Raw genomic sequence first — 16,706 nt, forward strand, 5'->3', positions numbered from 1 at the left:
CAGGTCCCTGAACAACACATCCAATACATTTTATAGTTATATGTGACAACACAATAACGTGTATGTAGATAGCCAGAAGATAAAAAGCACAAATGTAGCACTTCTTATTGCAGTGTGATATGGTTTAGTATTTTGGTTCTTTACATTGGCTGGACATCATGGGCACTAAGTAGGTATATATGTGTGTGTGTGTGTGTGTGTGTGTGTGTATATATATATATATACACACACACACACATACGCACACATATATATACACACTATATACATATATATATATATATATATATATATATATATATATATATATAGTGTATACATTTAAAATTAGGTTCATATCATTTGTGTCTTGGTAAAAATAAATATTCTTTTCTCTATTTCTCTTTATTTATAACACAGGACAGAATAAAAACTGTTCTGCAAATCTACAAAGTTGTGTTTTCTACCGAGCACCGCTGCTTTAAAGGAAGTACTCTGCTGTATGCCGCACAGCGCCCCAAAAAATAAAATAAGAAAATTACAGTGTTTAGACTCTTGAATGTGCTCTGTTACATTTACATGAAGAATAATGTGCATATTTACTTCTATCATTTTTCACTTTCTACTGAGCTCTACGTTATGGGGAAAAAAAATGATGGCAAGAAAAAAAAAAAAAAGAACAAAACCAAAATAATAATAACAATAATAATACTACAAAAAGTTGGTATTCTGTTCTTGTTGTTGCCCCCTGGGCTAATTAGCAGCACAGTTTTAGAAAGACACAAAAACTGTGGATGTGAGGCTTGCTTGTAAAGAGATGTAAACATCGGTCCCAGTGTAGTAAACTTTGCTGTAGAGGATGAAACAGAACAAGATTTGAGGCTGAGCGGCTATCAAACACTAGTTACAGAAGCTTGCAAACAGTTAGCGGGTTTCTGTAGTTTATCAGCATCCGTTGTTGTGGTTTCTGCAGCAGATGTTCGGAAGTTAAAAGCTGGACCAGCACCAGCGTGGGCAGGACTGAGAGCTGGGTTCTGCCGTCTGTTACTTTCAACAATACTTGAAGTATTGGAAGCCAGGCTTTCACGTGTACTGGGGAGAGAAGAACAACAACTGTGAAATATGAAATCACTTTCTATGTAGCAAATAACTATTGAGACATAATCATTAACTCTCTTTGGACAAGTCATTAGGACCTCGTTGTCTTTATTAACCCCTTAAGGACTCAGCCCATTTGGGCCATAAGGACGCAGACAATTTTATTTTTACTTTTTCATTTTTTCCTCCTCGCCTCCTAACATACTTTTCTATTACTGTTGCGCTTAAAAAAAAGCTCAAACTTTTTAACCAAATTAGTATGTTTAAGATCCCCCTATTTTGAAGACCTAAAACTTTTTCAATTTTCCGTATAAGTGGCGGTATGAGGGCTCATTTTTTGCGCCGTAATCTGTAGTTTTTATTGATACCATATTTGCTTATATAAAACTTTTAAGCCATTTTTTATTCATTTTTTTGGAATAAAATGTTATAAAAAAGCAGCTATTTTGGACTTTTTTTTTACGTTCACGCCGTTCACCGTATGGTATCATTAACATTTTATTTTAATAGTTCAGATATTTACACATGCAGCGATACCAAATATGTATATAATATTTTTTAAACACTTTTTGGGGGTGAAATAGGGAAAATGGGACAATTTACGTTTTTATTGGGGGAGGAAGATTTTCTAATTATTTTTATTTACTTTTATTTTTACACTTTAATAGTCCCCATCACTCGATTGCTAATACGGTTCAGTGCTATGGACACAGCACTGATCAGCATTATCGGTCATCTTCTGCTCTGGTCTGCGGGAAGGCAGATCAGAGCAGAAGATGCCAGGAAGGCAGCAGAGCCAGGTGAGGGGACCTCCGTCTGCCGTGCTGGATGATCGGATCGCCACGGCAGCGCCACGGGCGATCCGATCATCCATTTTAATGACCGGGATGCTGCAGATGCCGTGATCTGTATTGATCACAGCATCTGAGGGGTTAATGGCGGACATCCGCGGGATCGCGGATGTCTGCCATTACGGGCGGGTCCCTGGCTGCGATCAGCAGCCGGGACCTGCCGCGCATGATCCGGGCATGGCTCCGATGCTCGCTGTTATGCTATGGGTGCATTCACACGTCGGAATTCGAGCAGAAAAAATGATGTCCGAAAAATCGAAATTTCATTGCGAGCGGAAATGCGCGCGGAAAGGGGGAAGAAGGAAGGGGAGGGTTTGTGGGAGGGCCAAATCAGCCATTTTATGATTGTGCTAGTCAGAAATTAGTTTCTTAATAATTAATATCATTAGTTTCGCTCATTTTTAACAGATTTTGGAAAGACAGCACTTTGCTCTGCTTCTATCTTGTCCTAAAATGGCTGACGAGTAAAAAAAAGGGTGGAGTGTGGGGTGGAGAATGGGTCATCCTTTTTCCATGGGCTGTCTCCTAAATTTTTCCGCGCAAATTCCGCGTAAATCGGAAACGATCTCGGGCGTAAAAATGTTTTCCCATTGACTTCAATTGAATTCTGCTAGCGGATTCCACTTGAAGAATGAACATGCTCTTTCTTCAAGCGGAACGGAATTCAGCGTCGGAATTCCGCTTGCGGAATTTACGCTGTGTGAACAGGACAGCAAAAATTACATTGAAGTCAATGGCAGAGGAGATGGCAATTCTTTTGGAGCGGATAATTCAAGAGGAATTACTCGAGTAAATTCCTCTTGAATTCCGACGTGTGAACGGGCCCTTAGGATGTAAATGTACGTCCTGGTGCGTTAAGTACCACCTCGCCAGGACGTACATTTACGTCCTGCGTCGTTAAGGGATTAATAGAATCTTCTATATTCCTACAATCCCCAGAATGAAGGGGTTTGTAGACACGAAAATGTGCCGGAAAAGTTGGCTCCAATTGCATGCTCCAAAACTGGGTAGTAATAATCTGGAGTATAGTAAGCCAACAAATAGTTGGTCATAACATACACTAGTGCATGGGTCTCAAACTGGTGGCCCTCCAGATGTGGCAAAACTTCAACTCCTAGCATGCCCAGACAGCCTTTGGCTGTCTGGGCATGCTGGGAGTTGAAGTTTTGCCACATCCGGAGGGCCGCCAATTTGAGACCCAAGCACTAGGCTGTTTGCAGATTTGTGATATTTACCAACAGAATGATACACGGTGATAAATCTGGCACAATTTTAGATTATCTAGTTTGTACTGTCTAACTAAAAGACAAGATTAGTAAATCTGGACCATAGTATTCTAAACCTGCTTATTTTTTCCATATATGTAATGATTTATATGAGCAAAGTAAAAAAAATGTCCTCCATTTTTATCTCTAATATAATAACTATATCACTAAATTCACTAAAAATGACTCCTTACCTCAGAAAAACAGAGCAAAAGTTTTGGACACTAGGTGTCTCTCTTCCCTGCAATCTACTGAACACTGCTTGTTTTCAGGGGGATTTTGTCTCTAGTAGAGCAGGAAGAAGGGGTGGGGCTTACATGTGCTTATAATTAGTAGAGAGTGATAGAGACAGAGAAAGCCTTGAACGTTTACTTGTAAGCTGCCTGAGTCAGTTGATTCACATTGTTCCTGAAAGGTAAATCAAGGATTCCATTTTATCCCTCACCAGCCACAAAGCTCAGGACAGATGTGCCTTGTGTAAATACCAGTGTACTTATTGCTGTATGTCCACAGTGCTAGAAAATTCAAGGACAGTCCAGCTCACCTGCTAGGTCTCATGCACGGATTCCCACTCAGACTCTCAGTGTCCAAACGATAAGAAAAAACGGAATGATCCAGCACTTGAAGAAACTACAGCTTTATTGTTAGATCCTCATTAAAAAAAGCATGGAACAACTTCAACACTTCACAAAGTCTGACACATCTTGACGCGTTTCGAGCGCATGCGCTCTGTCAAGAGAACATGTGCTCGAAACGCGTCAAGATGTGTCAGACGTTGTGAAGTGTTGAAGTCCTTCCATGCTGTTTTTAATGAGGATTTCATAAAGCTACAGTTTCTTCAAGTGCTAGATCATTTCTTTTTTCTTATCATGCCCATAGTGCTACAGTATATTCTCTCCCATTTAGCTTGTATTCATTAGCAGCAGTTCAGTGCTTAGTGCAACTTTTTCCTTGCTATCACCTGTTGCTGTTTCTTTCATTGCTCACATAGCACCTTGCAAACCCAGTGCATCAGAAACTCCCTCTCCTCCACATGCCTATATATAGTACTGTACTGTGTAAATCAGCAGCCCAGCACAGTGCCAACCTGTTCATTAGATGTTCACCAGAACTACGACAGAAAAAGTAGTGCATGCAGAACTTTTTTATGCCACAAAGAATTGCGCACAAACATACAGGGGACAAAAACAGGTCCAAACTGACAAACTTTCGCCATCTTTTACATAATGGAAGTCTACGGCTATACCACAGCATATGTTTAGATACTGTTTAAATGTATCTTCTGGCATACTTCTGTGGTATACAATCCCTAAGAGAGAAAGTAACTGTGCGTGTACAACTACCAAACAGTCCCACCTCCTGAAATGAAGAAAATTGATAAACAATGGCAATAAAACCACCTTGTCACCACACATGTACATTTGAACCATTCAGTTCCTGACATGAACGGAGGTGTCAGCAGAGAGCACTGTTGTCAGGCAAAAAAGAACAATCAAACTTCCTGAGGAGCATACAGCAGCTGATAAGTACTGGAAGATGTAAGATTTTTTAATAGAAGGAATTCACAAATCTGTTTAACTTTCTGGCACCAGTTGATTTAAAAAAAAAAATAATAATAATCCACCGGAGAACCCCTTTATATAATGGAATATGGAAGCCATCTGTATGGTGCCAGGCCCCCATCAAGCTATCATTTATTACTTATCTGGTGAATAAGATTTAGGTTGGAGTCCTACACCATATGACTAAGCTGAGGGGTTGTGGTTTCGGCCTTTGGTGTTTCACAGCTTATCCACAACCTCCACTAAAATATTCTGACATGTCCAAAGGGGTTATTGGTGAAATTAATGCAACAGAAAAAGTAGGTACTTAGGTATCAAAGATGCCTAAAAACATAGCCTTGTTGTACTCAGAGCTGAATTGATATACAGGCATTCACAATTCATTTAACAAAACACAATTGAACATTTTGCACATGAAACATAGAATTATTGAACGATGAACCACACTAAGGGGAAGATTTATCAGAACCTGTGCAGAGGAAGAGTGGTGCAGTTGCCATAGCAACCAGATTGCTTATTTTATTTTTCACAGGCCTCTTTTAAAATAAAAGAAGCAATCTGATTGGTTGCTATGGGTAACTGCACCACTCTTCCTTTGGACAGGTTTTGAGAAATCTCCCCCTAAGATTTTCTTGTGTTTCCTACCTTTGTCCTTTATGTATTCTTTATCATTCTGAACATGAGAAAAACACATGACATTTTGCCACTGCGCTCTCAGACAGCCCCATTTCATAGAACCCATTATGGCATGGTTACCCTGTCCAATACTTGGGGACACACTGACACTACTGTATTGATTACAAGAAGTCTACTGATTTTAATAGGCACCCTGACAAAATACTGCATAAAGCATTGTCCTTTCCTTGGTTATACAGTATTCCCACCTGATCTTCAAGCATGAAGACTGCTGACACCATACTGGGCAGACTCATTGTTGAGATAACCATATGATGCTCAGCAGTAACGTTTCAACCACACATGACTTGTCTACCACAACGAACCTTTCCCCACAGGAAGTGACAACCACCAAGACTGTATATACAAACAACCTCTACAGACAAGAGGCTAATCCTGTCTTGCTATGAAGTATGAAAACATTTGCAGAGGACTGTATTTCAGCTTCATACAATCTCAAGTTTGGAGCCATAATACAGAGCCCATAGAGTTATATAGGGCCTTACTTTTCCATATACTCATACTTTGTACTCTATTTGATGCCACATAATGGAGCTGTTCATACAGATATATCTTTCCATACATCATGCTTAAACCTGATTTGGGCCTACGTAGGATCCATACTACCTGTGAAATTTTTCTAGAAAATGAAGTATTTCTCACAGAAAAGGATTGCAGTAACACATGTTTTGCTATACACATGTTTATTCCCTTTGTGTGTATTGGAAATAAACCAAAAAAGGGAGGGGAAAAAAGCAAATTGGACATAATGTCACACCACACTCCAAAAATGGTCTGGACAAAATTATCTGCACCCTTAGCTGAATATTTGGTTGCACACCCTTTGGAAAATATAACTGAAATCAGTCGCTTCCTATAACCATCAATAAGCTTCTTACACCTCTCAGCCGGAATTTTGGACCACTCTTCCTTTGCAAACTGCTCCAGGCCTCTCTTATTGGAAGGGCGCCTTTTCCCAACAGCAATTTTAAGATCTCTCCACAGGTGTTCAATGGGATTTAGATCTGGACTCATTGCTGGCCACTTGAGAACCCTCCAGCGTTTTGTTGCCATCCATTTCTGGGGGCTTTTTGACATATGTTTGGGGTCACTGTCCCGCTGGAAGACCCAAGATCTCGGGCGCAAACACAGCTTTCTGACACTGGGCTGTACGCTACGACCCAAAATACATTGGTAATCCTCAGATTTCATGATGCCTTGAACACATTCAAGGCACCCAGTGCCAGAAGCAGCACAACAAACCCAAAATGGCAAAATGTAGTCTTGCTTTTTTATGTCTCTGTGTCAGCAGTGGGGTCCTCCTGGGTCTCCTGCCATAGTGTTTCATTACATTTTAAATGTCAACGGATAGTATGGGCTGACACTTATGCTCCCTGAGCCTGCAGGACAGCTTGAATATCTTTAGAACTTGTTTGGGGCTGCTTATCTACAATTTTGATATTTTTCCACAATTTTGGTTCTTAAGTCCTCAGACAGTTCTCTTCTCCTCTTTCTGTTGTTCATGCTTAGTGTGGCACACACAATGCAAAGACTAAGTGAACTTCTCTCCTTTTTATCTGCTTTCAGGTGTGATTTTTATATAATCCACACCTGTTACTTGCCCCAGGTGAGTTTAACCACTTAAGGACCCAGGGCGTATCTGTACGTCATGAGTTCTCTCCCTTTCTATAACGCGAGGCCACAACGTGGCCCCACATCATAGCGGGTCAGGCCTGGCCTCTAACAATCGGGACAGGACCCGTGGCTAATAGCATGCGGCACTGATCGCGGTGCAGCCCGCTATTAACCTTTAGACGCGGCGTTCAAAGTTGATCGCCACGTCTAAAGTGAAAGTAAACTACCCGCACGCGACGATACCACTTTTTTTTTTAAATGGGAAAGGGGGGGGGGGGGGGATAATTCAAACTTTTATAAGGGAAGGGGCTAAATGATTTTTTTTTCACTTTATTTTTGCAATGTTATAGCCCCCATAGAGGGCTATAACACTGCACACACTGATCTTTTACATTGATCTTTGTTATCCCATAGGATCAATGATTCTGCCGCTTAACTGCTCATGCCTGGATCTCAGGCACTGAGCAGTCATTCAGTGATCGGACACCAGGAGGCAGGTAAGGGGACCCTCCTTGTGTCCTACAGCTGTTTGAGACACTGCGATTTTGCTGTGACTATCCCAAACAGCCCCCTGAGCTAACCGGCAGCAGTTTTGTTTCATTTTAGACACGGCGATCCACTTTGAACGCCACGTCTAAAGGGTTATTAGAGCGCAGCACCGTGATCAGTGCCGCACGCTATTAGCCACAGGGCAGGGCCCTACCCGCTATGATGCTGTGGCCCCGTGTAATAGAAAGGAGTGGACTCAGGGAGTACAGGTACACCCTGTGTCCTTAAGGAGTTAAGAGGTTAAAAGGAGCATCACATGCTTGAAACTATTTTATTTTTCCACAATTTTGAAAGGGTGCCAATAATTTTGTCCAGACCATTTTTGGAGTTTGATGCGACATTATGTCCAATTTGCTTTTTTCCCTCCCTTGTTTGGTTTAGTTCCAATACACACAAAGGGAATAAACATATGTATAGCAAAACATGTGTTACTGCAATCCTTTTCTGTGAGAGATACTTCAGTTTCTAGAAAAATTTCTGGGGTGCCAACAATAAGGCCATGACTGTATATTGTGTTTGATAGTGCTCTAAAAAGGTATCTTGAACTTTAGCTTCCCCTCCACGATGTCTTATCTCCCTTTCATATAATGTGTGTATATACCCTTTTAAAAGTACAAGACAAATTTACATCTTCTAGGAATAAACACACTACCCAGTGACAGCTCTAGATGGAAAAGTTTGAACTTCAGTCTGCAAAAAAGTAGTATGGATCTCTTCTATGGGGTTGAGATCTGGAGACTGGCTAGGCCACTCCAGAACCTTGAAATGCTTCTTACGCAGTCACTCCTTGGTTGCCCGGGCTGTGTGTTTGGGAACATTGTCATGCTGAAAGACCCAGCCATGTTTCATCTTCAATGCCCTTGCTGATGGAAGGAAATTTTAACTCAAAATCTCACGATAAATTGCCTTATTCATGCTTTCCGTTACATTGATCAGTCATCCTGGTCCCTTGGCAGAAAAACAGCTCCAAAGCATGATGTTTTCACCCCCATGCTTCACAGTAGGTATGGTGTTCTTTAGATGCAACTCAGCATTCTTTCTCCTCCAAATAAAACGAGTTGAATATTTACCAAAAAGTTCTACTTTGTTTCATCTGACCATATGACATTCTCCCAATCCTCTTCTTGATCCAAATGCTCTCTAGCAAACTTCAGAAAAGCCTGGACATATACTTGCTTAAGCAGGGGGACACGTCTGGCACTGCATGATTTGAGTCGCTGGCAGCGTAGTGTGTTACTGATGGTAGCATGTGTTACTTTGGTCCCAGCTCTCTGCAGGGCATTCACTAGGTCCCCCTGTGTGGTTCTGGGATTTTTGCTCACCGTTTTTGAGATAATTTTGACACCAAGGGGTGAGATCTTGCGAGGAGCCCCAGATCGAGAGAGATTATCAGTGGTCTTGTATGTCTTCCATTTTCTAATAATTGCTCCCACAGTTGATTTCTTCACACCAAGCTGCTTGCCTATTTTATCAGTCTCTTAGACCCACCCCTATGTTGTCATCTGATTGACCTTTTGCAGATTCAGTCTTCCCAGCTTGGTGCAGGTCTACAATTTTGTTTCTGGTGTCCTGCGACAGCTCTTTGGTCTTGATCATAGTAAAGTTTGGATTGTGACTGTTTGAGGTTGTGGACAGGTGTCTTTTATACTGATCAACAAGTTCAAACAGGTGCCATTAATACAGGTAATGAGTGGAGGACAGAGGAGACTCTTAAAGAAGTTGTTACAGGTCTGTGAGAGCCAGAAATCTTGCTTGTTTGTAGGTGACCAAATACTTATTTTCCACCATAATTTACAAATAAATTCTTAAAAAATCAGACAATGTGATTTTATGGATTTTTTTTCTGTCTCTCATAGTTGAGGTATATCTATGATGAAAATTACAGTCCTCATTTTTTTAAGTGGGAGAACTTGCACAATTGGTGGCTGAATAAATACTTTTTTGCCCCACTATACATACCTATTGTAGGGAGGGTAAATCTAAGAATATATGCAGAATCAGTGGGTTCCAGGCTTTTAGAAAATACCAAATATGTGAAATGATTGTATGGGGCATGCTGTCGCAAATTTTGTGACCTCAGGCAATAGTTAAATGGTTCTGACATTTCTGGGGTGGAGAAATTACAGTGGCAGCAATTCATAGAGTGATTTATACTACAATTTTTTTTGGGGGGGGGGGTTCGCACATGATCACATGGTATCCTGCGGGAGAAAGTGACGAACGCACCCAAATTCTCGTTGTTGCTATTTATTGCACCCCTACACCCCATACCTTTCCTCATAACTAAACATGTCCAGAGATAAGTAGCATGAGGTGACCAGCTTTGAAAAACAAAACATGATTTTGTGATACTGTCAGATGTTTATGCTACAGTATATGTGTCTGTATGTGGCCTCCCGGTGATTTTGATGAAAGTTGCAGTCTGCGGAGGGTTTAGCAAGCAAGTTGTGATAATGTACTGAATTTCTTAATAATTGGAGTTTGTAATATAATTTGTAAAAAGGTAAGAGTGCATTTGCAGCTATTGGAGTGAACCTGTAATATGGCACAACGTGGAGCAAAGAGACCTGGGGCCCAACTCAGTCAGTCATTACTACAAGATAAAAGCATATAAATGCATCGACCGTCATTAAATGATACAAGTAAAAAGATCTGCTAACAGGATAACTCACATAAATCCCTATTACAGGTCTGAATAATAACTACACAGGTAACTTAACTATTCTTATCAATGCACTTTGGTCTGACTGCTCACCCATGTGCACTGTCCCCTTTACGGCTGAGTGTTGAACATGACATCAGAAGCTTGCACGCTATTACATGGCGATACATAAACTTGGAAATTGAGCTGGCACGCATGTGGAGCTCGGGGAGAGTAAGCACCATTGTCTGCTCAGCAGCTGAAACCCCATCAATGCCCTTTCACACTCTTCATCTAAAAATAGAGCCTTCCATTTTAGAAGTTACATCTGTCAGTCACGACATTCCCAGACAGACTGCAAGAGGTCAAACACATTGGGATCATATTCAAAACTCTTCACATCAAAAAGTTCACATGAGATATTCAAAGTATTTTACATGAGAATTATCCATGGTTTACACTAGTCACGCCAGTTTAGCAAAAGTGGGCGTGGCTATGTAAATTTCACGTTTTACATGATATTTTCAAAGGGGTGAGAGTCCATTTTACATAAAAAATTTCACAACAGCTTTTTGCTAGTGTAGAAATCAAAGAAATGATTGTAGTTTTTTTTTTTTTTCCCTCTAGTTTTTTGGGAAGAGGCGTTATTTAATCAATTATTGAAAAATAAATAATTATTGAAAAATGTTATTTAAAAATAAAATAAAATATTTTTTTCATGGTCACTGCACCTGAACTCACATTTAAGCCCTAGAAATGTTGTATTTATACAGTTATCACATGTCTGGGAACTAGTAATCAAGGAATACTACATGAGATGCTTCCCCTGAATTTTCGGGGATGTAAAATTTGTCGGTAAAATCTGCAATTTTGGCGCACAAAATTCAATATGATGGCAACAAAAAAATATATTTTGTCGACAAATTTGGCAATTGTTGGACGTGAAAAAAACAAAAGTGGCACGAAAATAAACTCTCACACATTTTATTTTCTCTGGAATAGAAATTACAGTAGTTTTTGAATATCTTTCCCATTGTATATGCCCAGATTATATGGATAATAGACCAATAAGAATGATAGTATTTCTGATAACATTTTCTGCAAAATCAAGTCTCAAATTGATTGTACAATGCATATGGAAAGTCTTCAGACCCTTTTACTTTTTTCACATTATGACAAGGTAAGAACAGAATGTTTGAAATCTTTGCTAATTTTATTGAAAAGGATAAAATAAAATATTGTATATAATATACTTAGATCCTTTATTTAAAGGACCCTTGGCAGTGATTTCAGCCTTCAGTCTTCTTGGGGATGATGCCACAAGGTTTTCACTCATGGATTTGGGGATTTTCTGCCATTCTTGTCTGCTAAACCTCTCAAGCTCTGTCAGGTTGGAGGGTGACCATCAGTGGAAGCCATTTTCAGTTCTCTCCAGTGATGTTCAACTGGGTTCAGTTCAGGGCTCTGGGCCACTTAAGGACCTTGAATTGTCCTGCGTATGTGTGATCATTGTCTTGTTGGAAGTCTGAGGTCCAGAGCACTGTGGATCAGGTATTTATTAATGTGTTGGGGACGGAGTGCATAGGGGTACGACCTCGCGTCTTGGTACTAAAGTCCCTACCTTTGCAAAAAAAAAAATATATAATAATTTGAGGTACTGCCGCATGCGTAAATGTCCAATCTATAAAAATATGTTAGTTAAACCGCACGGACAATGGTGTACACGTAAAAAAATACAAAAGTCCAAAATTGTGCATTTTTGGTTTCTCCATATACCATAACATTTTTTATAAAAAGTCCCATCAAAACAAAAATGGTACCAATAAACACTGCAGACCACGGCGCAAAAAATTTGCCCTCAAATAAAGTTATAGGGACCAGAAGATGACAATTTTAGACATCATTTTGGTGCATGTAGTTATAATTTTTTAAAGTATTAAAATAAAATAAAATCTACATAAATTGGGTATCCTTGTAACGGTATGGACCTACAGAATAAAGATAAGGTGTCATTTTTACCAAAAAAGTGCACTGTGTGGAAACGAAAGCCCCCAAAATTTACAATTTTTTTTATTTTACACCACAAATACGTTTTTTTTGTTTCACCACAGATTAGGTTATAAAATCAGTGATGTCAGTACAAAGTACAATTGGTAACACAAAAAACAAGCCCTTATATGGGTCTGTAGGTGGAAAATTTAAAGCATTATGATTTTTAGAAGGGAAGGAGGAAAAAATGAAAGTGCAAAAACGAAAATTGGCCTCGTCCTTAAGGTCAAAATGGGCTTTGTCCCCAAGGGGCTCAGCATATCTCTCTACTTTGCTCCATTCAGATTTCCCTTAAACCTGACCATACCCCCTTTCCCAACCACTAAAAAAAAAAAAATCCCACAGTATGATGCTGTCACCACCATGCTTTACTGTAGGGATGGTATTGGGCAGGCAACAAGCAGTGTCTGGTTTCCTTCAGACAAGACTATTAAAATTTAGCACAAAAACTTTTATCTTGGTTTCTTCAGATCAAAGAAAATTGTTACAGTCAGGCTCCTTTAGGTGTATTTTTGCAAATTCCTGTTGTGCTTTTGTTTCTTTTATTGTGAGGAGGAGTCTTTCTAGCCACCCTACCATAAAGCCCAGATTGGTAAAGTGTTTCAGTAATATTTGACCTTCTAGAAGTTTCTCCCATCTTCACAAAGAATCTTAGAGGATCTACAGGTCAGCCAGAGTGATCTTTAGGTTCTTGGTCACCTTTCTTGCCAAGGCCCCCCAATTACTTAGTTTGGTGGTGCAATCAGCTCTGTGAAGAATCCTGGTTGTTTCAAACAAGAATAATGGAGGTCACTCTGCTCTTGGGAACTTTCAGTGCAACAACATTTTTGTACCCTTATCCAGATCTGTGCCTTAACACAATCCTGTCTCTGTGCTCTACAGTCAGTTCTTTCCACCTCATGGCTTTGCCTTTACTCTGATATGCATTGTTAGCTGTGAGACTGTATATAGACAGGGCTGTGTCTTCCCAAATCCTGTCCAATCAGCTGAATTTACCTCATGTGACTCCAATCAAGGTGTAGAAACATCTCAAATATTATCAAGAGAAATGGGAGGGTCTCCAGAGCTAGACATTATAACAGAGTCTAGAAACTTAGATATAGGTGACATTTCAGTTTTTCCTTTTTTAATAAATTAACAAAACTTAATAAAAAAAAATATCACATTCTCATTATGGTGTATTGAGTGCAGATTGATGGAGGAACATGCACATTTCTTTTATTTTTGCACAAGATTTCAGCAGAAAAAAATGTGAAAAAATTAAAAACTTCCCAAATGTATTGTATTTTCGAATTTTCACACTAGCTTAAAATTTGGGAACCCTGGGTAACATATTGCACTAACCAGACAGCCAACACTTGGGAATATCTGTAAAAAGTTCTTATTGCCTGGCAAAGAGAAATTGTCTCCTAAAGTCTATTAAAGCAATTTATCCATCCCTGGTATTAACCGTATTAGAAGAAATATATATTCACATACACATAGTACCAATAAAGTTAAGACACGCTGTACGTATATCCCTTGTTTTTTTTCTACATTGTAGATTCATATTGAAGACATGGAGACTATGAAGGAACACTCATGAAATTAAGTAGTAAACAAAAAAAATTGTGTCAAACAAACTAGAATATATTTTATGCTTCAGATTCTTTAAAGTAGAACCCTTGAGGACAGCTTTGCAAACTCTTGGCATTCTCTCAATCCACAGTTTAATACAGGGCAAAGCTCTATTTACCTACTGCTCTAAGTCCCATTATTATACAAAACAAATAAGCAAAATATAGAAAAATGATGGTTCATCATTATTTTAAATGAGTATTGTAATTGTTAACAACTTCCCTCCATTTCATAGCCTACATGATTCCTGTGATTTTGGTAAATCACATTATTTCCAAAAGTGACTCCTTACCCCAGAAAAATAGCTCTAAAGTCACATCCATTAGGCGTCTCCCCTCCATGCAATCTGCTCTCCACTGCCTGCTGCCAGGGAAATTCTAATACTAGAAATACTAGGATAGAACACAAGAAATGAGGGTGGTGCTTAGCCACAGTGATGTGAGGGAGAAAGGAGAACTGTATGTCTACAATCTATGAGCCTCCAGAGGATCTGTACTGTCCCTGAATGGGAAAATCAAGTATTCCCTCAAACCTCAGCAACAGCAGTGCAGTGCTTAGTGTATCCCCATCCTTGTTGTACTGATGTTGTTATTCCAATTTCTGTTTCCATTGCACCTTGTAAATCCAGTGCAGCAGAAGCCCATTCTCCCTCCACATAACATCTATAAAAGTGTGCTGTGTAAATCATCGCACAGTGCCAGCCTATACAGAGTCTTTGCACCAGCACTAAGCCTAGGTATAGCAGGAAAGAATAGGTCCTGTTCTGTGATTGGACAGGCAACTAATAGAGGAAGTACCTATGTGTGTACTACTTACAAACAGTTCAAGTTCTGGTCCCACACCTGAAATGGAGAGAGCTCAATAAAAGCAGTCAGAACACTAAAATAACCTTGTCATCAATCTAAACAGTTAATCTAATCTCATACAAGTTTATAGAAAGCTTTTGACTTTAAAAAAATTAAAGCCATTCAATACAGAAAAATGCAAGAAGTTTGAGAGTTTCCTCAAGTATGGTCATGAAAACCATCAAACGCTATGATGAAACTCTGAAGGAACCTACAATGATTGGCTCAGGAAAGGAAGAATAAGAGTTACCTCTACTGCAGAAGATAGGTTTATTTGGTACTAGGTTCAGAAACTGCTAATTGAATGCACCTTAAATACATGCTGTACAGATCCCACATATATGTTTTACTGAGATCAAGTACCAGAAACCTCTCAATGTCAACTGTTCAGCAGAGAGTGTGAGGATGAGACGTCAAATCATTGCATAGAAGTGGATCAGGGAGATGAAGGGGAGTATGGATTGGGCCAAGAAACACAAGAAATAAACATTACACTGTTGGAAAACCATTTCATAAGACTGCCTCATGAAGCTGATAGAGAGAATGCCAAGAGTGGACAAAGCAATTATCAAAAGGGGGGTACTTTGAATGGAATAAAAACACAAATAGCACATTCTGCTATCTTTAACACGTTTCTTTGTTTATACTTAATTCCATAGGTGTTCCTTCTTATCTTTCTAGTCTTCAATCTGAATCTACAATGTAAAATATAAAAACATTTTTTATATATGTAATGAAAAGGTGTGTCAAAACTTTTGACTGGTACCGCATACATATATATATATATATATATACACACACACACAAAGTTAATGGCCTTAGGATAGGGAATTATTGATCAATGAAAGTCCAACGTCTGAGATCCCACCAATTAGCAGAATGAAGGGAGTCACTGTTAATAAAACAATGATGGCCAATCCTATGGATAAACCATTCAGGTTTTAGTTCCATAAAATCCTTAACTTCTCTACAGTAGATTATCTGGGATAACTTTCATGTAACCCTGGAGAATATCCAAAAATCTAAATGTTAATTTTATTAGATCAAACAAACCAAACAAGTCCAAGCATTTACCAAAATAATAATAGCATAGTGTATCCACACCCTAAGACCCACAAATAACTAATCTTCTACTGAGGGCCAAAGGGAAGGGCTAGATCCAGAAAATAATGCTTAAATTATTAGATGACACAAAGGTTCACACGCAAGTGCTCCACAAAAATAAGAGAAACTAGATTATAGATAGAACATTAAAGCAATCCCAACGTGCCTGCCCCCCCCCCTCCCTCTCAAATTACAAACAGTTCAAGAGAATAGCATGGAGAGAGTGAGTATGGAATATACATAGTGTCATTAGTCACGCCGCGGCCCATCATATCCGGCTGCGATCGCACTCAGTCAGCCGGCGGTTACTTACCTCACCACGCCCCTCTGCTTCCTCTGACTGCCGGCATGCCCATACCCCGATTCCTATGGCGTGCACATGCCAGCTCTGCACTTCTGCACATCCGCACTTCCTCTTGACCCCTGCTGGATCTTTGTGGCTTGTAGCCATTGAGAAAGCGTACCTTGCAGTGTCCTGTCTATACCATGTACCAGTACAGTTTTTCTACGTGTCCTGACCACGTACCTAGCCGCCAGCCCTGACCTTCCTGCCAGTTCCCGTCTCTGAATTTCCCTTTTAACTTGTATCATGCCTCACCTCGGCAGCCACTGTGGGTCAGGTGTACCAGGGGTAGCGACCTGGGAGTTCGCCTGCCGCAGCAAGTCCATCCCGCTTTGCGGCAGGCTCTGGTGAAAAGGCAGGAAGGTCCCTGCAAAGAACACGAACCAGCCTGTACGCGTCATTTTTTCCGACTGGCCCTGTTGTTCCAGCGGCCGCCTCAACCTCCTATGCCGCTAGTGGCCGAGGAACTTATGCAGGTGGATTGTGCCCACTT

At 39.9% G+C, this 16,706-nt stretch overlaps 1 protein-coding gene across 12 annotated transcripts in view; it reads right to left on the bottom strand.

Annotated features, from left to right (window-relative positions):
- Positions 1-297: 297 nt before the first annotated feature.
- The window catches only part of STOX2 (storkhead box 2), a 259,571-nt gene continuing 243,162 nt past the window's right edge, over positions 298-16,706 (bottom strand). For 10 of the 12 annotated variants that reach the window (XM_056560158.1, XM_056560171.1, XM_056560178.1 and 7 more), the window contains one exon: positions 300-1,071. In XM_056560158.1, coding sequence (XP_056416133.1) covers positions 873-1,071 — 199 coding nt within the window. In that variant the 3' untranslated portion in view covers positions 300-872. Of the gene's footprint in view, positions 1,072-16,706 lie in introns of all 12 variants that reach the window. The other 2 variants (XM_056560151.1, XR_008889174.1) reach the window with 2 other exon arrangements.

The sequence above is a fragment of the Hyla sarda genome, chromosome 1, assembly GCF_029499605.1.
Source record: "Hyla sarda isolate aHylSar1 chromosome 1, aHylSar1.hap1, whole genome shotgun sequence".
In the NCBI taxonomy this organism is placed as follows: Eukaryota; Metazoa; Chordata; class Amphibia; order Anura; family Hylidae; genus Hyla; species Hyla sarda.